This window comes from Salvelinus fontinalis, chromosome 14, assembly GCF_029448725.1.
Source record: "Salvelinus fontinalis isolate EN_2023a chromosome 14, ASM2944872v1, whole genome shotgun sequence".
Classification (NCBI taxonomy): Eukaryota; Metazoa; Chordata; class Actinopteri; order Salmoniformes; family Salmonidae; genus Salvelinus; species Salvelinus fontinalis.
The window spans coordinates 2,041,861-2,069,783 of NC_074678.1; the positions used below are offsets into that span (position 1 = coordinate 2,041,861).

The following is a 27,923-nucleotide window of genomic DNA, read 5'->3' on the forward strand; positions in this document are numbered from 1 at the left end:
CTGTGACATCACTTGTCGCGTAGCGCTGAGGGACCAGAGGCGAGTTTAGGGTTAGGGGAACACATTCAGGAAGCTGTGTCCACTGATAAGACCGGAGGGAAGACATACGTAAAGACAAATACACACCATTTCAACGTTTTTTTTGTTTGTTTTGTTTTGTTGAAATTACGACGGATAAATTGTAAGAGTTTCTTTTGGCGTTACCTTTAGGACGTATGGTCTCTGGGTAGAGTGATCGTCGCTCCTGGACATGGCAGGCCTCTATGGACTGAAGATCCTGCTGCTGTGTACTGGGCTCATTGAGCTGGCCATATGTAAGTACAGTATGATGCCCAGGGGATGGGGCTGATGGGAGGGCTGTTATCCCTTTAATGGTGACAGGGCTGTGGAGCCTAAATTCACCAATAAAGTACATGGAATTGTTATAGAAAATGTATCCCGATGCGGTCACTCAAAGAGTGTAAGATTTGCATTTAATAAGGTTGATAAAATCTAATTTACTTGAGGCATTTTTCTACAGGCATTTCTAATGTTGACAATGGATCAATCATGTTTGAGAGAGTGATTAAAGGGCTGTGGTTCAAGCAGGATATGCTATACTTTTTTCCCAGACCATTCAAATTGCAAATAACTTTGTTAGGTTTAACTATTAAAAGTGAGTTGGAATAGAGTAACTCTGAGATTGTCAAGTCCTTCTAAACTGTCTGGGTGGGCATCACCTGGAGGACTCGTTTTTAAAGAGGAGTCTGCTGAGTTGGTCCCCTCATGTTCCCCCTCAGAGAAAGGACACACCTGGTTAGTGATTAGTCAAATTCTTACTCTTAACTTGGTCCACTAAAATGCATTCAGTGATTGGATATATATCTAGATCAGAGACTTAACATCTAAGTAATAATCTAAAGCTAATACCTGCCTTTCACTGTGCAACCATGATACATTCAAAACCTCTTGCTCTGTGTGCAAAAGTGCACCCTTGTTTGTGTATATTTAGCATGAATCTCCAATAGATGTGAATGTTCTGAATGTAGAATGTACTTCTACCAGCTGCAGTAAGACACATAGAGTTTAGATATGGGGTTCTTTTTAGACAGATCACAGCTCAACCACTTCCGTGTTCCATTTTGAGCGGCCTGTCTGCACTTCCTGGTATAGCTATAGCTGAGATCAGGGCCTTGCCGTTCTGACACACTGGGCGAAACCAAAAAATGCACCGGCAAAACTAGAATCGTCCCAGTAAGCAAAACGAAGTTAAAAAGAGCTCTAAAATATATATTTTCCAGACGCTGAAGTTTGGTTCAATTTAGTTTCTGAATGAAAGGTGAAAATATGTGTTTTCCACACGTTTAAAATAAATATTTTCCAGGACGTTGAAAAAAACATATTTTCCAGATGTTGAAATCAGGTTAATTTCAGTTCTGAATGACAGTTGAAAATATGTATTTCCCAGATGTTGAAATCAGGCTCAGCTTTGATTCTGAATGAAAGTTGAAAATACGTCATTTATATCCTTGATTTATTTTGAGACAAATCAAGACTAGTCCAGACTGGACAAAATCTGAACCAAACATTATTGATATAGATTTGGTCTGGGACCGGACCAAAAATCAATGTCCGTGGACATGGAAGTCAGGCCGGTCCAAAAGAAGAAGTCAAAAGGCGTCGGCCCATGCTTACTGAGGTGTAGCCTACAGTATTGCCTGAAATTCTATTTTAAAAATGCCCGTCTATGTGGTAACCCTACTGTTTTTAAAACACAAAAAAAAAGAAAAAAAAAAGACGGCTCGTGCTTAGTGGGGTGTAGCCTACCGTGCCGGCCACCATGGAATTTTATGAATGCCCGTCCATGTGGTAGGCCCACCATTTTGTAAAACAGACCGTGGCATTGGCTTTATTAATCCTGATTCCTGTAACTAATTAATTTGTCTATTTAAGCTATGAATATCAGCTACCCAACTTTATCTGGAGTTATTGTGAGCCTATTTGCAATGTGTTTACACAGTGGGAAATGCAGAAGAATTTTCTTTTTCGCTATTGTCAGATTGTCAAAAATTTTAGGATACAAACTTGAAACCACTGATCATGACAATGAGGCGAAACTCCTGGACAACAGTTGTGATTGTCCATTCCATATTGCCCATTTTACTTTGACCTGTCTTGGTTTTAGGACATGTTGTTTGTTTCCATGACAGCACATTTTCTATTTGATTGGGTGTACTTTAGTTTCGGCTATTTGATCTGGAGAAACCCACATGATGTAAAAAGTGTCTGTCTCATTACATTGTCATCCATTTCATCTCCAGCCTGTAGGCTACACAAAAGGCCACATACTCTTTCTACCGTATACTATGTCTGCTACGTGATTTATGTTACGTCGTTTTTTTGACGGAACGTTGGTGGAGTCCCGCAGCGATGCATCTCTCCAACAGCATCCTGGAGAGGCGCGCTGGGAGTGGACAAGCAAAATATTTTGTGCCCCTACCTTTGACAAAGTGGATAGTGCTTATCACAGGACGGCATCAATGCAAAACTAAAAAGCTGTCATTGTTTTGGGGGCAGAATTACGTGAGGTATTGTTGTTGGAGGTGAATCTTGATGAGTTTAGCTCAGTAAATGACACCCTCGTCAATCTGCCTTCGTAGGCGATGGCCTACTCCTGCCTAATGAGCGTGCCGGCCGTGGCTGAGATGGAACTTAAGAAAATGCCTTGAGAAAAGCAGAAGCCTTTGAAATGAAGAAGTGGTGTTGAAATGTTCATAGAGCTGTATGATTAAAACAGTGTTTCAGGAAGGAGAGGGGGATGTGGTGAAGAGGGGGATGAGGCTTAGCAGACCGACATCTTATCTGTAAATGTAAATTATAGAGAGAGACAGAGAGAGAGCAAGGCTGTGCATAGACCTTTTTTTGGGGTGCTCAAACAAAAAAAAGGACACCCCCCAAAAAATTTACATTTGAGCAAATATTAGAAAAATATGGGAAAGCACCACCGTCTGAGTAAAGTGTTTTGCAAGAATATTTTGAACTGGAATAAATGCTGCACTTATTGACAATGACAATAATGACCAATACAATTCCAGTTAAAATAGAACATTTTAAGAAAGACTGTTGCCTACCATTACTATATCCATTACTATATCCATTACTATATCCATTACTACATCCATTACTATATCCATTACTATATCCATTACTATATCCATTACTATATCCATTACTATATCCATTACTATATCCATTACTTTATCCATTACTATATCCATTACTATATCCATTACTATATCCATTACTATATCCATTACTATATCCATTACTTTATCCATTACTACATCCATTACTATATCCATTACTATATCCATTACTTTATCCATTACTATATCCATTACTATATCCATTACTATATCCATTACTACATCCATTACTATATCCATTACTATATCCATTACTTTATCCATTACTATATCCATTACTTTATCCATTACTATATCCATTACTATATCCATATTATATCCATTACTACATCCATTACTATATCCATTACTATATCCATTACTTTATCCATTACTATATCCATTACTATATCCATTACTATATCCATTACTTTATCCATTACTATATCCATTACTATATCCAAACCAACTCCATTTGTTGCCATTATCATGTATCCCAGTGGTCTTGCTGACATTTTGACCCACAATGCCCCATAAATGAATGGTACAAAACTTGTGAGTCACTAGGCAGCCAAACTAGTCTCATCTGAAATATGAAAATGGTCAATCAAATCGCCAAATAAAATATACAATGACATACTGTTTTAATAAAAAAAGTCAAGGTACAATATCACATTTAAAGTCAAAGTACAATATCACATTTAAAGTCAAAGTACAATATCACATTTAAAGTCAAAGTACAATATCACATTTAAAGTCAAAGTACAATATCACATTTAAAGTCAAAGTACAATATCACATTTAAAGTCAAAGTACAATATCACATTTAAAGTCATAGTAATGTTTTAACATCAAGGGAAAACTTGTCTTTGACTTCAATGATAAACTGAAATAGTTTCTCTTTAAAAGCAAAAGATGCAATTGAAAGTGCAAATGAAAGTGAATATTAAACAAAAAACTAAAAGTTCAACTCAATACATTAGGCTTTCCATGTTCTGGCAGAGATGAGTCTGTAGTAGATTGACTAACTGTATTTTATACGGATGATAAACATAGGCCAACTGTTTGCCAGGAAAAACTGGAGGAAATGAAACCAGTTATTTCTAGTCACTAATCAGGATATGTGCGTTCACCTTTGCGCGCCAATGCCGGTGACTAGTCATTGGTCAACAATCAAGACGTGCAACATTTGGGTTCTGAATCACACAGGGCATTTGGAAAGTATTCAGATTCCTTGACTTTCTCCACGTTTTGTGACGTTACAGCCTTATTCTACATTTTTATTGAATTTTTTATTCTCATTAATCTACGTTAATGGATATCATAAGGTGAATGCACCAATTTGTAAGTCGCTCTGGATAAGAGCGTCTGCTAAATGACTTAAATGTAATGTAAATGTTAATACCCCATAATGACAAGCAAAAGCAGTTTTTTTATGTTTGCAAATGTATTACAAATCAAGTGTCAAATTTACATAAGTATTCAAGACTACAGTACTTTGTTGAAGCACCTTTGGCAGCAATTACAATCTCAAGCCTTCTTGGGTATGACGCTACAAGCTTGGCACACCTGTATTTGGGGAATTTCTCCCATTCTTCTCTGCAGATCCTCTCAAGCTCTGTCAGGTTGGATGGAGAGCGTTGCTGCTCAGCTATTTTCAGGTCTCTCCAGAGATGTTCAATCGGGTTCAAGTCCGGGCTCGGGCTGGGCCACTCAAGGACATTCAGAGACTTGTCCCGTAGCCACTCCTGCGTTGTCTTAGCTGTGTGCTTAGGGTCGTTGTCCTGTTGGAAGGTGAACCTTCTCCCCAGTCTGAGGCCCTGAGCACTCTGGAGCAGGTTTTCATCAAAGATCTTTGTTCTTTGCTCTGTTCATCTTTTCCTCGATCCTGACTAGTCTCCCAGTCCTTGCCGCTGAAAAACATCCCCACACCATGATGCTGCCACCACCATGCTTCACCATAGGGATGGTGCCTGGTTTCCTCTAGACGTGACGTTTGGCATTCAGGCCAAAGAGTTCAATCTTGGTATTATCAGACCAGAGAATCTTGTTTCTCATGGTCTGAGAGTCCTTTAGGTGCCTTTTGGCAAACTCCAAGCAGGCTGTCATGTGCCTTTTATTGAGGAGTGGCTTACGTCTGGCCACTCTACCATAAAAGCCTGATTGGTGGAGTGCTGCAGAGATGTTTGTCCTTCTGGAAGGTTCTCCCATCTCCACAGAAGAAGTCTAGAGTTTTGTCAGAGGGACCATCGGGTTCTTGGTCACCTCCCTGACCAAGGTCCTTCTCCCCCTATTGCTCAGTTTAGCCAGGCGGCCAGCTCTAGGAAGAGTCTTGGTGGTTCCAAACTTCTTCCATTTAAGAATGATGGAGGCCACTGTGTTCTCGGGGACCTTCAATGCTGCAGACATCTTTCGGTACCCTTCCCCAGGTCTGTGCCTCGACACAATCCTGTTTCGGAGCTCTACGGACAATTCCTTCGACCTCATGGCTTGGTTTTTTCTCTGACAAGTACATGTCAACTGTGGGACCTTATATAGACAGGTGTGTGCCTTTCCAAATCATGTCCAATCAATTGAATTTACCACAAGTGGACTCCAATCAAGTTGTAGAAACATCTAAAGCATTTTCAATAGAAAAGGGATGTGCCTGAGCTCAATTTGGAGTCTCATATCAAACGATCTGAATACTGATGTAAATAAAGTATGTCAGTTTTTTACATTTTTATATACATTTGCAAACATTTTCAAAAACCTGTTTTTGCTTTGTCATTATGGGGTATTTTGTGTAGATTGATGAGGAAAAAAAGCTATTTAATCAATTTTATAATGCTGTAATGTAACAGAATGTGGAAAAAGTCAAGGGGTCTGAATACTTTCCGAATGCACTGTATATATATATATATATATATATATATATATATATATATATATATATATATATATATATATATATATATATATATATATATATAGTGCCTTCAGAAAGTATTCACACACAATACCCCATAACGTGGAATTGTGTTTTTGAAATTTTTACAAAATAATAAAAAATGAAAAGCAGAAATGTCTTAAGTCAATAAGTAGTCAACCCATTTCTTATGGCAAGCCTAAATAAGTTAAGGAGTAACATTTGCTTCATAAGTTGCATGGAATCTCTCTGTGCAATAATAGCGTATAACATGATCATACTTAGTGATGTGTTGTGTTGGATTTGCCCCAATTAACATGATCATACTCAGTGATGTGTTGTGTTGGATTTGCCCCAAACATAACACTTTTTACTCAGGACATAAAGAACATTTCTTTGTCACTTTTTTGGCAGTTTTATTTTAATGCCTTATTGCAAACAGGATGCATGTTTTGGAATATTTGTATTCTGTATAGGCTTTCTTCTTTTCACTCTGTCATTTAGGTTAGTATTGTGAACTACTACTTTGTTGATTCATCCTCAGTTTTCTCCCATCACATCATTAAACAAACTTTATAAAAGACACCATTGGCCTCATGGTGAAGTCCCTGAGCGGTTCCCTTCCTCTCTGGCAACTATATTTGTAGTAACTGGGTGTATTGATACACCATCCAATGTGTAATTCATAACACCATGCTCAAACGGATATTCAATGTCTGCTTTTTTAAAATGGATTTACCAATAGGTGCCCTTATTTGCGAGACATTGAAAAACCTCCCTGGTCTTTGTGATTGAATCTGTGTTTGAAATTCACTGTTCAACTGAGGGACTTTACAGATAATTGTATGTGTGGGGTACAGAGATGAGGTAGTAATTTAAAAGTCATGTTAAACACTACTATTGTACACAGAGTGAGTCCATGCAACTTATTATGTGACTTGTTAAGCACATGTTTACTCCTGAATATATTTAGGCTTGCCATAACAAAGCGGTTGAATACTCATTGAGTAAAGACATTTTAAACGTCCCATTTTTTATTAATTTGTATTTAAAAAATATATATATTCCACTTTGACATTATGGGGTATTGTGTGTAGACCACTGACTCAAAATCTCAATTTAATTCATTTTAAATTCAGGCTGTAACACAATAAATTGTGGAACAAATCAAGGGGTGTGAAAACTTTCTGAAGTCACTGTATATATATTTATATATACAGGGGTGAGAATATTTTCTGAAGAAAGTTTTCACATCAGTATATTTTTTCAACATTTAGTGGTGTTTCAGCCTGAATTTAAAATGCTTTAAATGTAAATTTTGAGAGAGAGATTGGGGGAGATAGCCTTCATCACACCGCACCTTGGCCATCTTTATCACTTTATCACACCCCACCTTGGCCATCTTTATCACTTTATCACACCCCGCCTTGGCCATCTTTATCACTTTATCACACCCCGCCTTGGCCATCTTTATCACTTTATCACACCCCACCTTGGCCATCTTTATCACTTTATTGCACCTCGCCTTGGCCATCTTTATCACTTTATCACACCCCGCCTTGGCCATCTTTATCACTTTACCACACCCCACCTTGGCCATCTTTATCACACCCCACCGTGGCCATATTTATCACTTTATCACACCCCGCCTTGGCCATCTTTATCACTTTATCACACCCCGCCTTGGCCATCTTTATCACTTTATCACACCTCGCCTTGGCCATCTTTATCACTTTATCACACCTCGCCTTGGCCATCTTTATCACTTTATCACACCCCGCCTTGGCCATCTTTATCACTTTACCACACCCCACCTTGGCCATCTTTATCACTTTATCACACCCCACCTTGGCCATATTTATCACTTTATCACACCCCGCCTTGGCCATCTTTATCACTTTATCACACCCCGCCTTGGCCATCTTTATCACTTTATCACACCCCGCCTTGGCCATCTTTATCACTTTATCACACCCCGCCTTGGCCATCTTTATCACTTTATCACACCCCGCCTTGGCCATCTTTATCACTTTATCACACCCCACCTTGGCCATATTTATCACTTTATCACACCCCGCCTTGGCCATCTTTATCACTTTATCACACCTCGCCTTGGCCATCTTTATCACTTTATCACACCTCGCCTTGGCCATCTTTATCACTTTATCACACCCCACCTTGGCCATATTTATCACTTTATCACACCCCGCCTTGGCCATCTTTATCACTTTATCACACCCCGCCTTGGCCATCTTTATCACTTTATCACACCCCGCCTTGGCCATCTTTATCACTTTATCACACCCCACCTTGGCCATATTTATCACTTTATCACACCCCGCCTTGGCCATCTTTATCACTTTATCACACCCCGCCTTGGCCATCTTTATCACTTTATCACACCCCACCTTGGCCATATTTATCACTTTATCACACCCCACCTTGGCCATCTTTATCACTTTATCACACCTCGCCTTGGCCATCTTGCCATTGATGAGAACGAGCTACCAGAACCCCCACAAGCCTCTATGCAAAGTACATAGCAACCAGCTCTCCATTATTAAGTAAACGCATAGCTTCCTCTTGATGGTCGATTTTTTTGTTGTCTCAAACGCAACTGCAAACAAGCTACACTGGATGTGTGAAGACATTTCACTTCTGCAATCAAACTTTGATAGCAGACTCACTGGTGGTAATGAACCATGGTTCTGAGGTAGTTCACCCACTACCTCAGTTACATATTCACAAACTGAGAGTAACACCTTTCAATTCTGAAGAGGTGTAGTAGTGTGAAAAAGTAACAAAAAGAATCCCCAGCCAGTCACAACAGCAGCATCTGACCAGGTTTTCATTGGGTGGGCGGACCAGTAAAATGTCAGTGCAGGGTGCACCCATCTCCCTTGGAAACACGAAAACACAGAAACCAGAGTTGAGCAAAAAAAAAGCACTTCCTGAAGTCTAATTATTGTTCAAGCAGCCTCTGTCACATTCTCATTTCTGTTGTAGGTCTCTGTTAAAATGGAAGAGAAACACAATGTTATAGCAGTTTATTTTGGGTTGAATAATTCTATAGCTCTAAGTGCTTTCTTTCTGTTTCATTTTTGTGTTGTTTTGTATGAGGCCTATATAGGAAAATACTTGCAGGTCAAGTCAAACCAAAGCAAGTGTATGCTGAAACATTGTGACAACCTAATTGTATTGAAATGCGGAAGTAAACATTTTAAGTCGCTGCTTTTTACATTTTGCCTTAGAAGCTCAGGGTTTGGGTTACAGGAAATACAGTACACAGTTAACAGCACAAATCATCTCAAAGTAGACCAGACCTTAAAGGTGTAATTGGGTCTGGCACATTCCATACTTATCTCATGTGACGTAAAAAAAAAAATATATATATATATATATATATATATATATATATATATATTTGAAATGGTCAAGAGCCTTGGTGCGTTCACACCTGTGTGCATTATAGTCAAATATCATACTGTACATCTGCAGTTGTGACAAAACTGAAGATGAACGATTGCTGTTCTTAGAACAGAAAGGGGATTGGGTTCTCATCTCTGGGCTTGATGCGAAGCAGGAAACTGTGGTCGGATGCTGAAATAGAGTGTTCGCTCTGCTCCGAGTTACCATGGCTACCAGGTTATGCCACACTCACACTCGCACACAAACCACCACTGCTGACAACGCCCTTTCCTCTCCGGCTAGCTACGAGCAGTAAGGAAGTCAATTTAAACACCACAGGAGGCTGGTGCCACCTTATCTGGGGAGGACGGGTTCATAGTAACGGCTGGAACGGAATGAATGGAATGGTATCGAAACACATTAAACACAGAGCTTCCATGCGTTTGATACCATTCCATTTTCTACATTCCAGCCATTGTTCTGAGCTGTTCTTCACTCAGCAGCCTCCTGTGATATACAGGAGCCTTGGAGGAAGTTACGTGCTTGATGATTCTGACCAAATACAACGTTGGTCGATGTTTATAGCAGTTCATTTCAGATAAATAATTACTCAGATTGATGTGATGTTAGATAGTAATGTTGGCCATAAGTCCTTGATGATGACTTAAATGTGTGAATGTAAAAGTGACAATGACAAAACTATAATTTTCTTCTCATTTTTTAGGTGAAGGTGATACACCTTTGACAGGTCAGTTGGTGTTAAAGTTATTCTCTAATTCATTTCTTTAACCCCCAGAATCAGTCATGATTTGTCCACATCTGAAGGTGACCATTGCATGATTGCAGGTGCTATTCACATTAATGCTCAGAGGCAGCAACAAGGTGGCCAGCTCCAAAGTTGGTCAACCTCATAGAGATCCGATGCTTCTACATTTAGCTCTATGGGGTAAAATCTTCACGTCAGCCTCTCACTCTCACTCTCACTCTCTCATCCAAGGCTCCACAGCAGCAACATCCCCACCAACAACAGTAGCCATCACCAGCACACCCCCAAGCATTCCCACCACACCTTTAAACTCTCAGACAGCATCCACCTCAGCCACTCCTCCACCCATAGCTGACCAAGGTAAATACTACACTGGAGTGTCCAGGTGTAGGCTACCTCCGTTTACATCAGTGATATGTTTGATTTCTCTCTTTCTCTAAGGTGAAGTCAGAGTGTTAGTTGTGAAATGTCAGTTGTGGTGATTTTGAACACACTGTAAGTGCAGAATAAGAACAAGAGCATTGTCGTTTTGAGCCTCCATCAGTCAACCAATCAAACAACCTAACAACCAACTATCCACTCACTTCTCTCCTGCCTCCACTCTCATCACAAGAAACTTGCAGCACTCACTCTGTCACCTTTATCCACAGACAAAAGCAACATCTCCATTCCTCTAACCACACAATCCACCAAGAAAGCAAACGACTCCACAGGTAAACCTGCTCAGCAGCATCTCTCATAGAGACATGCTGGATCTGTTGGAGAATAAGCAATACCAGGAGCTGATCACATCATGTTGTTGTTATTGTTGTTATTTACTGTGATTTCTCTCTCTAACTGAGATGATTTGTATCAGGCCCCTTACTTCCAAACACCACCACCATCACCACGACGACCCCTACCACCCGCTCACCTACACTCAGTTCGCTTACCCCCACCTCAAACATCATCACTCAGGCATCAAGCCAAGCTACCCTCTCCAACGGTAATGTATACCTCCTGCATTAACGTCTGTTAATGCTGTAAAATGTATTGTCTCTGTCTCACATCAAAAGTGTGTCGTTCTCTATTTTATAGCAACTGGCGACTCGAGCACAGGCACTTCTGACCCTGCAAGCACCCTCAACCAAACCCAGGCCTTTCCTACAAACAACTCCACCTCTCAACCCCAGACTTTGCCTACAAACATCTCCACCTCTCAACCCCAGACTATGCCTACAAACAACTCCACCTCTCCATCTCCATCTTTGCCTACAAACAACTCCACCTCTCCATCTCCATCTTTGCCTACAATCACTCCACCCATCCACAACCAAACCTCACCTGCAAGCACCCTGACTTCCACTACAGCTATCCCCACAGGTTGGCCTCTCCTCCATGGGATGCTGTGTTGTGTCCATTGATAGTAGATCATGTTTCTCCCACTGTTGTGATGTTGTAATGGAATGTTGTGATGTTGTAGTGGAATGTTGTGATGTTGTAATGGAATGTTGTGATGTTGTAATGGAATGTTGTGATGTTGTAATTGGATGTTGTGATGTTGTATGGAATGTTGTGATGTTGTAATGGAATGTTGTGACGTTGTAATGGAATGTTGTGATGTTGTAATGGAATGTTGTGATGTTGTAATGGAATGTTGTGATGTTGTAATGGAATAGTGTGATGTTGTAATGGAATGTTGTGATGTTGTAATGTAACGTTGTTCTCGTGGATTCTCACCTGTCTGTTCCGTCTTTCAGGCAGCCAGACTAAACCAACACAGCCAAAGTGTGAGTTCCAATTCTTTGGTTTGAGATGCAATCTAAGTCTGTGCATGATAGGGATAGTTCACCTGAATTAATAAATAAATAAACAAGGACCAATCTTTTCATTTAATATTATAGGTTCATACAGCGTCGAGCCTGTCAAATATGGCTTTCGGATTGTTTTAAAGGCCTCAAATTCCGACACATACAACATATCGTACCAGGATGAATCAGGACAAACCAATGTTTGGCGTCAACTGGGGAACTCCACTGTTGAGGTGAAGTCATTGAAGCCTTGCAGTATCCATACAGTGATGAAGATTCAGCCTGGATGTGAACTCGAAGGAAACAGAACTCTGACCACTTGGAAATTGGGTATGTCAAACACACTGAGCATTACACTGTTTGAATGATACATCAGGAATAACGCAATGTCACATGTTAGAGAGTGAATATTTAAAAAAGGTGCTCCTTGGATTCAAGACTGTCAATCATGAGAAAGAACCACAATTGAAATTCCAAAGGATTCCTATTAGTTTAGACAACCACCTAGAAGGTTATGACTGGAGATAACTGTTGTCCTATTGGTGGATGTAGAACGATTACACCTCTACATATAGCTCTGATGGTTACTCCTTTGCAGAAAAAGACGACATTGTGGAAGACATTGACTGCATAGCGGGGTCTATTTGCTATTTGAGTGACTGGGATATCAGTGAAGCAACTCCGAACGGCCTTGAGAAATCCCAAATGAGATCCCACACATGCGGAGACAAATCCAATGCGCTATGTTTTGAGCTAAGACCGGCCGACTTCTGCTCAGAAGTCAATACAACCTTTCCTCCAGAGACGTGTGCCAACTTTACCAAAACAAAACTCATCCCCGTCGGTAGGTTGGTTCTGTTATGTTGCATTCAGCCCCAGTTACAAACTGTGGTGCCATAAGGAAAATAGGGAAAGGGAAAATAAAGATTTGTCAAATTATGTTCTATTTGATCAAGTTGATGTACCTCTTTTAAAGTTTTACATAACCATAAAGTTACTATTATTGCTTTCAGATCATTATGTTTCATTGTTTAATTTCTCTAACAGAAAGTTTCCTAAATGCCAACAAAACTGTCCTGGTACGGCCTGAACGTCTTCCTGCAGAAATAAAGTGGGAAAATGAGCCAGTGAATTGTAAAGGGATTTTAGCCATTAATTACACCTGCCAGGGTAAGCAGAGAAGCATACTTCATAACACAATAATGTTTTTCAGATTTATCTACCTTTGTATTTTATTTTTATTGAACCTTTATTTAACCAGGCTAACCCATTTCCGCTTGATGCCCTGAGAACAACAACTCAAGCATGATAATTTCAATACAATTCTACAAAATTACAATTACAACATCACAAATCAGTTACATTTCATTCAAAAGGGAACAATAGACACAAGCTATATATCAATCAGAACAGATGCAGTCCTCATTTAACACGTTCCTCATCAGAGTCCTAAACTGACCCTCTGAGACCAGACAATCAAGTTTTAAAGTGACTTGAAGGTCATTCCAGCAGCAAGGGGCACTGTAGCTAAATGCAGTCTTCCCCAACTCAGAGGAGACCCGTGGAACCTCTAGAACCAGCCACTCTTGACCTTGAGTCTGATAATTACTGGATTTCATATTTATGAGCAATGTGAGGTAGTATAGGAGTTTCTGGAGGTGCTTTATATACAAATAGTAGCCAATGTTAGGCCTTTCTGGTAGTCAGAGACTCCCAGCCAACGGAACTGTATAAAAGGCAATGATGTGTACAAAACTTTTATCCAGAGATAAAACGCAGGGCTCAGTGAAAATTGAAATGTTTTAAAACAAAGGCTGCTGCATGTACAGTGCCTTTGGAAAGTATTCAGACCCCTTGACCTTTTCCACATAAGTATTAAGTATTCAGACCCTTTGCTATGAGAATTGAGCTCAGGTTCATCCTGTTTCCATTGATCATCCTTGAGATGTTTCTACAACTTGATTGGAGTCCACCTGTGGTAAATTCAATGGAAGGGACACACCTGTCCATATAAGGTCCCAAAATTGACAGTGCATGTCAGAGTAAAAACCAAGCCATGAGATCGAAGGAATTGTTTGCAGAGCTCCGAGACAGGATGAACTGAGCAAAGTACAGAGAGATCCTTGATGAAAACCTGCTCCAGAGCGCTCAGGACCTCAGACTGGGGAGGTCACCTTCCAACAGGACAACGACCCTAAACACACAGCCAAGAGAGACATTGCAGGAGTGGCTTCGGGACAAGTCTCTGAATGTCCTTGAGTGGCCCAGCCCGAGCCCGGACTTGAACCCGATCAAACATCTCTAGAGAGACCTGAAAATAGCTGTGCAGTGACGCTCCCCATCCAACCTGACAGAGCTTGAGAGGATCTGCGAAGAGGAATGGGAGAAACTTCCCAAATACAGGTGTGCCAAGCTTGTAACGTCATACCCAAGAAGACTCAATGCTGTAATTGCTGCCAAAGGTGCTTCAACAAAGTACTCAGTAAAGGGTCTGAGTATTTATATAAATGTGATATTTCAGTTTCTTATTTTTAATAAATTAGCAAAAAATTAAAAAAAAACAGTTTTTGCTTTGTCATTATGGGGTATTGTGTGTAGATGGATGAGGGGGAAAAACTATTTAATCCATTTCAGAAAATGTGGAAAAAGTCAAGGGGTCTGAATACTTTCCGAATGCACTGTATGGAGATTATATCCCTGTAAATACTGGGAGAAGAGAGGCTTGAACAATCTTCCTCCCATTTTCAAAAGTGAGGCAGGATTTATTTCTATACAGGAAGCCAATATTAATTTTGTTTTTTTATTTTTTTATTTTTCAATATGTGCTTTAAAGGCCAGCTGTCATCAATCCAAATACCTAAATACTTATAATGGGGGTACTTGCTCAATTTGGGCTCATTTAAAGGTGCAGATACGCAGGTATCTTTAGGATACATTTTATAACATCATAATCTTGGTTTTGTTAACATTTAGCACTAATTTAAGGTCAGTAAGGGACTGAATGAAAACCACGCTGGTGGTTTTGAATGTCCTGCTGTGCCGAGGGGGCACGGGAATAAATAACTCATCTGCATTAATATATGTGATAAGATACTATTTCTTGATTTCATATTTTCTATAGAATAGATGTATACTGTCTAGTGGACAGTTCTACCAAATGGATGATTAAAATGTATCCGTTTCTTATTTCCTATTTATCAGAACAAAGCAACAACAACAATTTGAATTTGTCTCAGTTGGAACCCTTCACAAACTACACTTGTACCGGACGTATTAACCACGGCAATAGAACAATTGAAAATACCACTTCATTTAGGATTGAGTGTGGTAAGTTCAACATTGATTTGGTACCCCTTTATTTTACAGTCCTACTACTGCTAGTATGTTCTCGAATGGCATGTTAAAATCTTTAAAAAAAATAGCAGCAACACACAACAATTTGGTGCTGTTGAATATCACTTCAGTTTGCTTATTGGTGTAATTCCTACTGTTGTATCCTACAGATGTGGTCGTAAATGTTAAGAAGAATGAATCCACAAATAGCTCCATCAGTCTGGAATGGGGCCTGTCCACTGATAAGTGCCGACTCTCTGACCTTCAGTCCCTCACATACAACTGCTGCTGTCAACCTAATAAACATGGTAAGATACACAATCTAAATTCCTGTCTATGACCAAAATAAATATTCTACCACAACATTTAAATTGATCATTCTTCATTTCTCTTTTTCTTAATTTTCCGCTAATTATATATACGTGTATATGAAACATTAGTTGAGATATTAAATACAGAGAGTTAATTCTACACTTTATTTATCTCTTCTTTCCGTTCCAGTTTGCAACGAAACTAAAACACAGAAATGTGTCGTCAAGGGCCTGGATGCGTACACAAACTATACCTGCTCTATAAAGCCAGTAAAGTACAAGAATAATACCATCAAAATATCTCCAACAGAACTAAAACCAATCGAGACTGATACTGGAGGTAGGTGCATCATACTGTATTTCATGTCATTCATAGACGTTAAGAACTACATCAACTTCAAAGACACTGCAGAAAATGTTGTTATGCAGTTATTGAAGAAGTCACTGCATTAAATGGCAGCTATGCAGTTATTGAAGAAGTCACTGCATTAAATGGCAGCTATGCAGTGATTGAAGAAGTCACTGCGTTAAATGGCAGCTATGCAGTTATTGAAGAAGTCACTGCATTAAATGTTGTTATGCAGTTATTGAAGAAGTCACTGCATTAAATGTTGTTATGCAGTTATTGAAGAAGTCACTGCATTAAATGGCAGCTGTGCAATTATTGAAGAAGTCACTGCATTAAATGGCAGCTATGCAGTAATTGAAGAAGTCACTGCATTAAATGGCAGCTATGCAGTTATTGAAGAAGTCACTGCATTAAATGGCAGCTGTGCAATTATTGAAGAAGTCACTGCATTAAATGGCAGCTATGCAGTTATTGAAGAAGTCACTGCATTAAATGTTGTTATGCAGTAATTGAAGAAGTCACTGCATTAAATGGCAGCTATGCAGTAATTGAAGAAGTCACTGCATTAAATGGCAGCTATGCAGTAATTGAAGAAGTCACTGCATTAAATGGCAGCTATGCAGTTATTGAAGAAGTCACTGCATTAAATGGCAGCTGTGCAATTATTGAAGAAGTCACTGCATTAAATGGCAGCTATGCAGTTATTGAAGAAGTCACTGCATTAAATGGCAGCTATGCAGTTATTGAAGAAGTCACTGCATTAAATGGCAGCTGTGCAATTATTGAAGAAGTCACTGCATTAAATGGCAGCTATGCAGTTATTGAAGAAGTCACTGCATTAAATGTTGTTATGCAGTAATTGAAGAAGTCACTGCATTAAATGGCAGCTATGCAGTAATTGAAGAAGTCACTGCATTAAATGGCAGCTATGCAGTAATTGAAGAAGTCACTGCATTAAATGGCAGCTATGCAGTTATTGAAGAAGTCACTGCATTAAATGGCAGCTGTGCAATTATTGAAGAAGTCACTGCATTAAATGGCAGCTATGCAGTTATTGAAGAAGTCACTGCATTAAATGGCAGCTATGCAGTTATTGAAGAAGTCACTGCATTAAATGTTGTTATGCAGTAATTGAAGAAGTCACTGCATTAAATGGCAGCTATGTCTCTAAACATGTTGCAGTGATCTGGGACAAAGTCATAGAGTATGATATGTACATGAGATCGCTACATGCAATCTGTTGGTGAACAGGATGACCATAATGTAATCTGTGGCCTATGTTTGTGTTCAACAGTGCCTGATATGGTGGACATCCAGACTTTGACTTTGACTCAGAATAATGCTTTTACCATTACATGTACGCAATTACAGCCAAATAAGTGGAGGGGAAAGGGAAGGTTGTACATTGCAACGATCACTGCGTCTGGTCTTCATAAGACACAAGAAAATACATCGTGCAGTTTTACGTTTGAGGACCTCAGCTATTTAACAACCTACAAAGTTCAGGTACGTTATTCAACATTCATAGAGTAAAACCTAATGTATTGACTATGCTGTAATATATCGTGGCGTTAGATACTGCTGAATGAAAAGCTCTATGTACTGTATGTAGATGAGTTAAACAGAAGATGTAGAAATGGTGTTTCACCAGTATGTCTCTCGGGTAAAGTGTTCACATAGTCAGGATGATCATTAAAGAGAGTATTGGCTTGATTAGAGTGTGTTCATGTTAACCCAGGCTTGATTAGAGTGTGTTCATGTTAACCCAGGCTTGATTAGAGTGTGTTCCTGTTAACCCAGGCTTGATTAGAGTGTGTTCCTGTTAACCCAGGCTTGATTAGAGTGTGTTCCTGTTAACCCAGGCTTGATTAGAGTGTGTTCCTGTTAACCCAGGCTTGATTAGAGTGTGTTCATGTTAACCCAGGCTTGATTAGAGTGTGTTCCTGTTAACCCAGGCTTGATTAGAGTGTGTTCCTGTTAACCCAGGCTTGATTAGAGTGTGTTCATGTTAACCCAGGCTTGATTAGAGTGCGTTCCTGTTAACCCAGGCTTGATTAGAGTGTGTTCCTGTTAACCCAGGCTTGATTAGAGTGTGTTCATGTTAACCCAGGCTTGATTAGAGTGTGTTCATGTTAACCCAGGCTTGATTAGAGTGTGTTCCTGTTAACCCAGGCTTGATTAGAGTGCGTTCCTGTTAACCCAGGCTTGATTAGAGTGTGTTCATGTTAACCCAGGCTTGATTAGAGTGTGTTCATGTTAACCCAGGCTTGATTAGAGTGCGTTCCTGTTAACCCAGGCTTGATTAGAGTGTGTTCCTGTTAACCCAGGCTTGATTAGAGTGTGTTCATGTTAACCCAGGCTTGATTAGAGTGTGTTCCTGTTAACCCAGGCTTGATTAGAGTGCGTTCCTGTTAACCCAGGCTTGATTAGAGTTCCTGTTAACCCAGGCTTGATTAGAGTGCGTTCCTGTTAACCCAGGCTTGATTAGAGTTCCTGTTAACCCAGGCTTGATTAGAGTTCCTGTTAACCCAGGCTTGATTAGAGTTCCTGTTAACCCAGGCTTGATTAGAGTTCCTGTTAACCCAGGCTTGATTAGAGTTCCTGTTAACCCAGGCTTGATTAGAGTTCCTGTTAACCCAGGCTTGATTAGAGTTCCTGTTAACCCAGGCTTGATTAGAGTTCCTGTTAACCCAGGCTTGATTAGAGTTCCTGTTAACCCAGGCTTGATTAGAGTTCCTGTTAACCCAGGCTTGATTAGAGTGTGTTCCTGTTAACCCAGACTTGATTAGAGTGCGTTCCTGTTAACCCAGGCTTGATTAGAGTTCCTGTTAACCCAGGCTTGATTAGAGTGCGTTCCTGTTAACCCAGGCTTGATTAGAGTTCCTGTTAACCCAGGCTTGATTAGAGTGTGTTCATGTTAACCCAGGCTTGATTAGAGTGCGTTCCTGTTAACCCAGGCTTGATTAGAGTTCCTGTTAACCCAGGCTTGATTAGAGTGCGTTCCTGTTAACCCAGTGGGTTTGTGGGGACCAGGAACTATTGTGGTGGATGGATCATATATGAATGTCTCCTTTTTTCAGATTGTTACAGACAATGGGAAACACAAGAGCAAACCAACAGAAAAACACATTACTACTCACTGTAAGTAGCTGTACATTTCCAGAATCTTATGCAGAAGCCAGCAATAAATATACTCAAGTCAGACTGATTAAAATGATACGCTTTGGATGAATATTACCTTTCTCTGACTCCTATTAACAAAATAATATGACTTTGATCAACTGTATGACCAAGTAGCCGTTTGTCACTCCTCCTCCCTACATTCAGGGTAGGCTTAACAGCATTCAGTGTTGCCATTACATTGTTGTGTAAATGTCCCTTTACCACTCTTCTCGTCTGTTTTCAGACAATGACAAAGCTGTGATTGGACTCCTTGTGTTCCTCATCGTCCTGACGTCTCTGGCTCTCCTCTTCGTTCTCTACAAGATCTACATCCTGCAGCGCAAGAAGTCCAAGTGAGTATTTAGTCAGTCCCAGTCTGGCAGGAAGTCTCCAAATGCTACAGTAGGCTTACAGATGACCTTCAGGTTGTATTTGAAGAGGTAGCTGTGTACGTAGTCGCTTCCTTAGATCCATTCTAGTTTGGCTATTTGGTGCTGTAGATTATACTGTAGAGGATGGTATTCAACCGTACAGTAGATCTGCTATCTTCTCCTTTTTGGTAAGAAAGAGAGCCTCTGATATTACTGTTTGTTCCACAGCGACAATGATGAACAGATTGAGCTGATTCAGCCAAGTAAGTGACTATTTCCTAAAATTTGATCCGACTGAGACGCTCTTAACCATCTACATTAAGTGCATAGAGACACACTCTTGCTGAATCAATTGAATGAGTAGATGTCCTAGGACTGTTGCAAGACTATAGACTCTTCTACCCTTTGAACTCTCTCCATTAAAACCTTTCAAAAATATACAATCGCTTCCTGTTCCTGTACGTGGGGGTTGTCACTGATTGGTGTTTCCTAGGTGATGAGGAAAACCTGCTGAACGTAGAGCCAATCGGATCTGAGGTGCTTCTGGACGCCTACAAGAGGAAAATCGCCGACGAGGGACGTCTTTTCCTTCAGGAGTTTCAGGTGAATGTTAGAATCCCACTACCCCTTGGCCAATCAGCAGTCTTAGCCACTTAGTAAAAGACACAAACAAAGGAAGGTTAGAAATCAAATGGTAAATTACTCTGGATTTACTGTTTCTTTCGTGATGTGTTGAGTCTATTTCTAGGGCAGATACTTACTGTATGTTTCCCAGACACTTAACCTCAGCTCCAGTGATTCCACCATTCAGCTCACAGATCCCATCTCTCCCTACAGAGCATCCCCAGGATCTTCAGCCGCAACTCGGTCAGAGAGGCCAAGAAGTCCTGCAACCAGCCCAAGAACCGCTACGTGGACATCCTCCCATGTAAGTGGTCCTATGTGAACACTGCTGTCCCAAGGCAGAACACATGATCCTATATGAACACTGCTGTCCCAAGGCAGAACACATTATCCTATGTGAACACTGCTGTCCCAAGGCAGAACACATTATCCTATATGAACCCTGCTGTCTGAAGGCAGAACACCTGATCCTATATGAACACTGCTGTCCCAAGGCAGAACACATTATCCTATATGAACACTGTTGTCCCAAAGCAGAACACCTGATCCTATATGAACACTGCTGTCCCAAAGCAGAACACATTATCCTATATGAACACTGCTGTCCCAAGGCAGAACACATTATCCTATATGAACACTGCTGTCCCAAGGCAGAACACATGATCCTATGTGAACACTGCTCCTCTCAGATCAGTGATGATATTTCCTTATGTCTCGGTCCAATCAGACGACTACAACCGTGTCCAGCTGACCACTGGTAATGGAGAGACTGGCTGTGACTACATCAACGCCAGCTTCATTGACGTAAGGAACACTTGTTTGGTTATTCTCTTTTAACAGTCCTCATGTTATCTCATAATTTACCTACATGGTAAAATAGTAAATATATAGTGATTACAATACATAGTCATTAGTAATGATACCAACTTATTTTGTACCTATTGTGTGCTGTGCTAAATTGTCTTTCATTACAGGGTTTCAAGGAGTCTAAGAAGTACATCGCAGCTCAAGGTAAAGTGCTGTTTTTACTGTTGAGGAGGATTATCTTTACACACTGAATCGTGTTGTGTTGTGTTGGCCTTGCGTCTTTATTCTGCAGTGTGTGTGTGTGTGTGTGTGTGTGTGTGTGTGTGTGTGTGTGTGTGTGTGTGTGTGTGTGTGTGTGTGTGTGTTGTAGGTCCCAAGGAAGAGACAGTGGGGGATTTCTGGAGGATGGTTTGGGAGCAACAGTCCTCTATCATCGTCATGGTAACACGTTGTGAGGAGAGTAATAGGGTAAGCAAATAACAGTAAAACTGTTCTGTTTAAACGCTTAACACGCTTGTGTGCATGTTGCTTGGGTTTGCAAAGCAGAGCTTCCTTTCGATTACACCCACGGTTAGCTCAAACCAGAACAACAGGAAAAGACAGCTCGTCCTCTGAAGATATTTTCCTATGACATTTAACTGTTTCTGTGTTGTTTTTCCCCTGTAGAACAAGTGCGCCCAGTACTGGCCGTCTCCTGAAAGAGAGGTGGAGTTCTTTGAGGAGTTTGTTGTGAAGCTGAACAGAGAAGAGCACTGTCCCGATTACATCATCCGTCAAATCAGCTTGACCAACGTGAGTCAATATTCACAGGGTTAATACAGCGATATCTGTTATTTTAAAATACACAAACACGGTAGTTACTCTCTTGATAAAGATACTCTGTCACAACTGACAAAAATAAACTAAAATTATAGATCAAAGTCACTGAATGTCTGATTAGATTTAAGATCTAATGGTATGAATATGGCTGGTCACCCCATGCACCTCTATACAGGTGTAGGATCTTGATTTGATCACCCTGTTTTTGCAGGAAATGCAAACTTGTATTTGAGGTTTAAAACGGCTTTTAAAGTTTGTAATTTCCACTTTAAAATGTCAGACTTAATTTGCCCTAACAAAAAAATACACCAACCCCTACAAAAATGTCCATTAATTATATTCCACACAATAATTCACATTTCCTGTTGCTGCAGGATTATTTTCCTGCTGTGAGAAACTGGTCAAATTAAGATCCTACACCTGTATGTATGTATGTATGTATGTATGTATGTATGTATGTATGTGTGTGTGTGTGTGTGTGTGTGTGTGTGTGTGTGTGTGTGTGTGTGTGTGTGTGTGTGTGTGTGTGTGTGTGTGTGTGTGTGTGTGTGTGTGTGTGTGTGTGTGTGTGTGTGTGTGTGTGTGTGTGTGTGTGTATATAGAAGAGGGAGAAGAATGCAGAGAGGGAGGTGACCCACATCCAGTTCACCAGCTGGCCAGACCACGGCGTGCCAGGAGAGCCACACCTCCTGCTGAAGCTGAGGCGACGCGTCAACGCCTTCAAGAACCTCTTCAGTGGACCCATAGTCATCCACTGCAGGTAGAGGATTCTACTTTACATTTTTTGTACTTTCTTTATTCAAAATTTGTATTTTTTTCTATACTGTTGGGAGTTTTTGTGTCCAGAATTAGATATTTGTGTTAAAGTGATTGTTCATAATTTGACCATACTACTTTGTGCAGTGCTGGCGTGGGGAGAACAGGCACTTACATGGGCATCGATGCCATGATGGAGGGGCTGGAGGCTGAGGGCAGAGTGGACATCTACGGATATGTGGTCAAGCTCCGACGCCAGAGATGCCTCATGGTTCAGGTGGAGGTAAGTTGTCATCACATAAGACTATGAGTTTCTATCCATTAGACTATGAGATCTGTGTGTATTAACGTGTATATTAATAACCTGTGTATTATTAAGTATTAACGTGTGTTTTTACCTGTGTGTATTATTAAGTATTAATGTGTGTATTATTAAGTATTAACGTGTATATTAACATGTGTGTATTATTAAGTATTAATGTGCGTTTTACCTGTGTGTATTATTAAGTATTAATGTGTGTATTAACATGTGTGTATTATTAAGTATTAACGTGTGTTTTTACCTGTGTGTATTATTAAGTATTATTAAGTATTAATGTGTGTATTAACATGTGTGTATTATTAAGTATTAAGGTGTGTATTAACCTGTGTGTATTATTAAGTATTAAGTTGTGTATTAACGTGTGTGTATTAAGGTGTGTATTAACCTGTGTGTATTATTAAGTATTAAGGTGTGTATTATTAAGTATTAAGGTGTGTATTAACATGTGTGTATTATTAAGTATTAAGTTGTAAATTAACATGTGTGTATTATTAAGTATTAAGTTGTGTATTAACATGTGTGTATTATTAAGTATTAAGGTGTGTATTATTAAGTATTAACATGTGTACTAACCTGTTTGTCCGGTCAGGCTCAGTACATCCTGATCCATCAGGCTCTGATAGAACACAACCAGTTTGGAGAGACAGAGATCTCCCTGGCTGAGCTGCACCCAACACTGGGCACGCTCAAACAGAGAGACCCCGGTAACGAGCCTACTCTGTTGGAGGCAGAGTTCCAGGTCAGTTTAGCTTATTCACGTATTCCTTCTGTTATTACTTCCTGTGCCTTCATCTATTACTTCCTGTCCCTTCATCCATTCTTGCTTCCCTCTGTCATTTCTTCCCTTCTTCCCATCCACTGTTCCATTCCCGTCTTTCCTATGTAATAAAAGTGTTATCAGAGTACTTCTTACTCAACTAGTTTTCTCTGACCGTTCTGTGATGTAGAGACTTCCACGGTACAAAAACTGGCGGACATTCAACACGGGGATCAACGAGGAGAACAAGAAGAAAAATCGCTCCTCTTCTGTTATTCCATGTGAGTACAGCGTTCAGCCAGATCCAGTATCATTTGTTGATAATAATAATAACAATAATATATATTTCCATAAAATCTTCACAAAATGTCTTACTATGTCATTCCCAAACATTCTATGAATTTATGAAAACGTGAAAATGACCATATTTTTTAAAGATGTCATTCTTCCTTGGGGTGTATATGAACTGAATTTAATACGATTTCATGTTGCTAAAACACTTTCAGCTTCCCTTTAAGAATTCTTCCTTGAAGAGTTCCTCAGATAAGTTTCACTTCCTAAAACTGACTGCTATTTGAATCAATTCCAATCAGACGACTACAACCGGGTTCTGGTGAAGCTCGAGGATGAGAGCAGCAATGACCAGGACGATGATGACCAGGATGATGATGCCTCTTCTGACGAAGACGATGAGGAGTCCACCAAATACATCAACGCCACACAGATAGATGTACATACCACATTTTACATTTTAGAAACGTTAAGTCATTTAACAAACACAAGATTATGGATGTGAGACAAAGGGGTCTCACTCAAAAGGATTTTCACCCGTTCGCATTATTATGAGTTGCATTACAATAAATATGTGTTAAATCTAACTGAAACTAGGGGCAGGATTCAATTAGATCACACTTTGTCAGACCGCATTCACGGTAAAAGCTGCATATGATGGCTCAATAGGTATTTACCTTCAAATGGCGCATAGCCGTCAAAGCAAAATGGGATTGAATCCTGTGAACCATTTAAAGTATGTTCATCTCAATCAGGGTTATTGGTGTCAGAGGAGTCTGATAGCAGCCCAGGGCCCTCTGGCCGACACCACAGGAGACTTCTGGCAGATGGTCTTCCAGAAGAAGGTCGGAACCATCGTCATGCTGTCAGACCTCACGGAGGGAGACCAGGTGGGTCCCACAACAAAGGGGGGGGGGTTCTAAGAACCTCTGTAACACAGCAGTGCTATTCTAATGCATTGTGTGGATGTATTGTTTGAGTGAGTCGGTGTTTCTCTCTGCATGCGTAGGAGTTCTGCTCAGCGTACTGGGGAGATGAGAAGAAAACCTTCAGGGAAATCGAGGTGGAGTTGAAGGCCACAGAAACCCTCCCAGCGTACACCACTCGCAGTATCCAAATCCGTCACCCTAAGGTAGGGAATGTCTAGGGCTGTTCTCACGTACGTCAGACAATGTGATAACTCTCCTCCAACTTAAAAAAAAAATCTCTTCATTAAGAACTTAAGTAAATTAAATGTGTTTGTATCAACTTTGTCACTGTTTTAATATTGGTCGTTGAATCCAAGAAAGACCATGGAAAATATTATGAAAGGTAAATAAAGTGAACCTGAACTCGACTTGGTGTAACCCATATACTGTATTACCTCATCTACCTCAATTACCTCGTACCCCTGGACATTGACTCAGTACTGTTACTCCTTGTATGTAGCCTCGTTACTATTTGTGTTGTGTTACTATTTCCTTTTTTATTTAGCAAATATTTGTCTTACTTTTCTTTAAAACTCTGCACTGTTGGGAATGGGCTCTTAAGTAAGCTTTTCACTGTAATGTCTACACCTGTTGTATTCGACGCATGTGACCAATAAAATGTGATTTGAAGAAGAAACAAACAAACATCCTGTCCCTACAGAGGAAAGACAGTCGGCAGGTGAAACAGTACCAGTTCCTGAAGTGGGCGGGACGAGAACTCCCAGAGAAGCCTCAGGATTTGACAGACATGATCAAGAACATCAAGCAGACCTGTGGCTATGGCAACAGCAAGGCAGAGAGGATCCTGCCTGTTGTGGTCCACTGCAAGTGAGTCACAGTCTCAGAGCCCTTCTAGCCATTGTTTACATGTCTGCCTACTCTTGGAGGCATCTGGACTTGTAAGATGAGTCAAACCCCTACTCTTTACTGAGTCAATGCCCTACTCTTTACTGAGTCAATGCCCTACTCTTTACTGAGTCAATGCCCTACTCTTTACTGAGTCAATGCCCTACTCTTTACTGAGTCAATGCCCTACTCTTTACTGAGTCAAACCCCTACGCTTTACTGAGTCAATCTCCTACTCTTTACTGAGTCAATCCCCTACTCTTTACTGAGTCAAACCCCTACTCTTTACTGAGTCAATGCCCTACTCTTTACTGAGTCAAACCCCTGATCTTTATTGAGTCAAACCCCTGATCTTTATTGAGTCAATGTCCTCCATCCCTCTTTCCTCTCTCAGTGATGGCTCGTCTCGCTCTGGGATCTTCTGTGCATTGTGGAACATCATGGACAGTGCTGAGACAGAGAAACTGGTAGACGTGTTCCAGGTTGCCAAGGCTCTGCGCAAGGAGAGGCAAGGCATGATCCACAGCCTGGTAAGTAGGACACACATTGGCCTCCTGTACCCTGGTCTGAAGAAATACTGTTGCACATTTCCACATTGTATTGTGTGTATGATGTACAAGGTCGTAAATGGGTCAAATACAAAATGCAGTAGGACTATCTATTGGTTTGTGTTCAAGGTAGCTTATCATCTAGTTCAGACACTGTCTCGATGAGGATTGTCCCTAGAAGGGTGAGTGTTGGTATGGTTCTCTCTCTCACCGGTGTCTGTCTGTCCGTATGTCTGTATCTGTGTTTGTCACCCTGTCAGGAGCAGTACCAGTTTCTGTATGACGCCGTGGAGGGATCGTTTCCTATTCAGAACGGGGAAGTGAAGCAGCCAGCCACCGCCCCAGCTGCTGCAGCAGCTGACTCCATCCAGGTCGTCAACGAGACCAAGGCAGAGCAGCCTGCCAGCGCTACCACAGCCACCCAGCAGGGGGCAGAGGTGGTGAAGGAGGCGATAGAGAGCACTCCCTTAGTGGCAGGAAAAGAAGCAGGTGCTGCAGCAGAGGGCAATGAGGATGAGGCTAAAGAGCCAGGTAGCCCTACAGAGAAAACCCCTCTGGAGGGGGCTAGTAACGGCCCCGCTGTCACCCTGGAGGTGTGACAGAACCTATATAAAGACGCTTGAATGGGATATTAGTACTTCAGTGCCTTTTACAGTGTTAGTGTTCAGTGGTCAGTAGAGGGATATAGGAGAGTTGGTACTTGGTTTAATTACTCCTTGAATGTATTATACATGTAAAGCTTTCATTTGAAGTTAACATGTGTTCTGAAATTGATGATTTTTATAGCTTTATTTCTGTAAAATTATGACTTGGCGTATTTTCAGGTTCAAACTAAGGGCTTTTTTTTCAATCCGTATAGCGGAAATTCAGCAAAAAAGCCAAACTACATTTTTGTAAGGAAATATTCCTGTTTTGGCAGAGACGGCATTCACGGTAGTATGTCGGCTCAATTGGAAATGACCTTTACATTTCGATCACGAAATCTGTAACGCTTCAGCGATATGGTTTGAATAGAGCCCTAAATACGTATTCGGGGTAGGGTAAACTGTTAGAAATTGCAAAAATGTGTGCTATTTTGACAAGCAAAGTAAATGGCAAACTTTGCACTACATTGCTGTTTTCAAACTACAGATTTCTTTCTCTTTTTTTTTATTTTGAGCTTTTTAGTATATATTGATAAATAGTTAAGTGGAGGCTGTCATTTTAATATTAGATCAGCTATTTTCTGTACTATCTTAAGCGTAAATCAAACCGTATATTAATTTAGAATAAGCAGTACTTTTGTTCTGAAATAAAGGAGTGTCAAAAACGTTTCACAGTGAATTCAAAATGTTCTAAAGATATTCAGGCTGCTGCCCCTCGGCTGTTTGTACACCATGTCCACCTCTTTCCTCTTGCTGTGAAAAGACAGTGAGCAGTTGGCCTGACGCTTTGATCAGAAGAAAATATATACTGCGGCGCGCTGAGCGTTGATTGTAAATCACGTTGGACAACAGTATCTGCTAACTGACAGAGCAAATTTGTAAAATGGCTCAAACCAAGTAGCCTAAGCCATTTAAACCACTTCGTTCTATAGATTTGCTGGTGAATTTAATGGTATACGTTTTGATTCCTAACGTGGAC

At 40.4% G+C, this 27,923-nt stretch overlaps 1 protein-coding gene across 8 annotated transcripts; it reads left to right on the forward strand.

The window, feature by feature from the left end:
* Positions 1-27,613, forward strand: ptprc (protein tyrosine phosphatase receptor type C). 8 transcript variants are annotated; one of them, XM_055943722.1, is made up of 34 exons: positions 6-108; positions 211-314; positions 10,205-10,228; positions 10,478-10,606; positions 10,897-10,959; positions 11,103-11,231; positions 11,324-11,608; positions 11,986-12,015; positions 12,130-12,366; positions 12,635-12,880; positions 13,084-13,206; positions 15,238-15,363; positions 15,540-15,677; positions 15,871-16,020; positions 17,324-17,535; positions 19,110-19,170; positions 19,436-19,544; positions 19,791-19,825; positions 20,056-20,165; positions 20,400-20,490; positions 20,914-20,990; positions 21,161-21,197; positions 21,364-21,461; positions 21,660-21,785; positions 22,415-22,572; positions 22,716-22,851; positions 23,480-23,629; positions 23,838-23,928; positions 24,241-24,377; positions 24,694-24,828; positions 24,948-25,070; positions 25,568-25,734; positions 26,147-26,282; positions 26,561-27,613. In XM_055943722.1, exons 2-34 carry the CDS (start codon positions 251-253, stop codon positions 26,897-26,899), a joined length of 4,272 nt encoding a protein of 1,423 aa, XP_055799697.1. In that variant the 5' UTR covers positions 6-108; positions 211-250; the 3' UTR covers positions 26,900-27,613. The 8 variants fall into 8 exon arrangements, with proteins under 8 accessions (XP_055799700.1, XP_055799698.1, XP_055799699.1 ...); XM_055943725.1 differs by lacking the exon at positions 11,324-11,608 and having other exon boundaries at positions 1-314; XM_055943723.1 differs by lacking the exon at positions 11,103-11,231 and having other exon boundaries at positions 1-314.
* Positions 27,614-27,923: the final 310 nt, after the last annotated feature.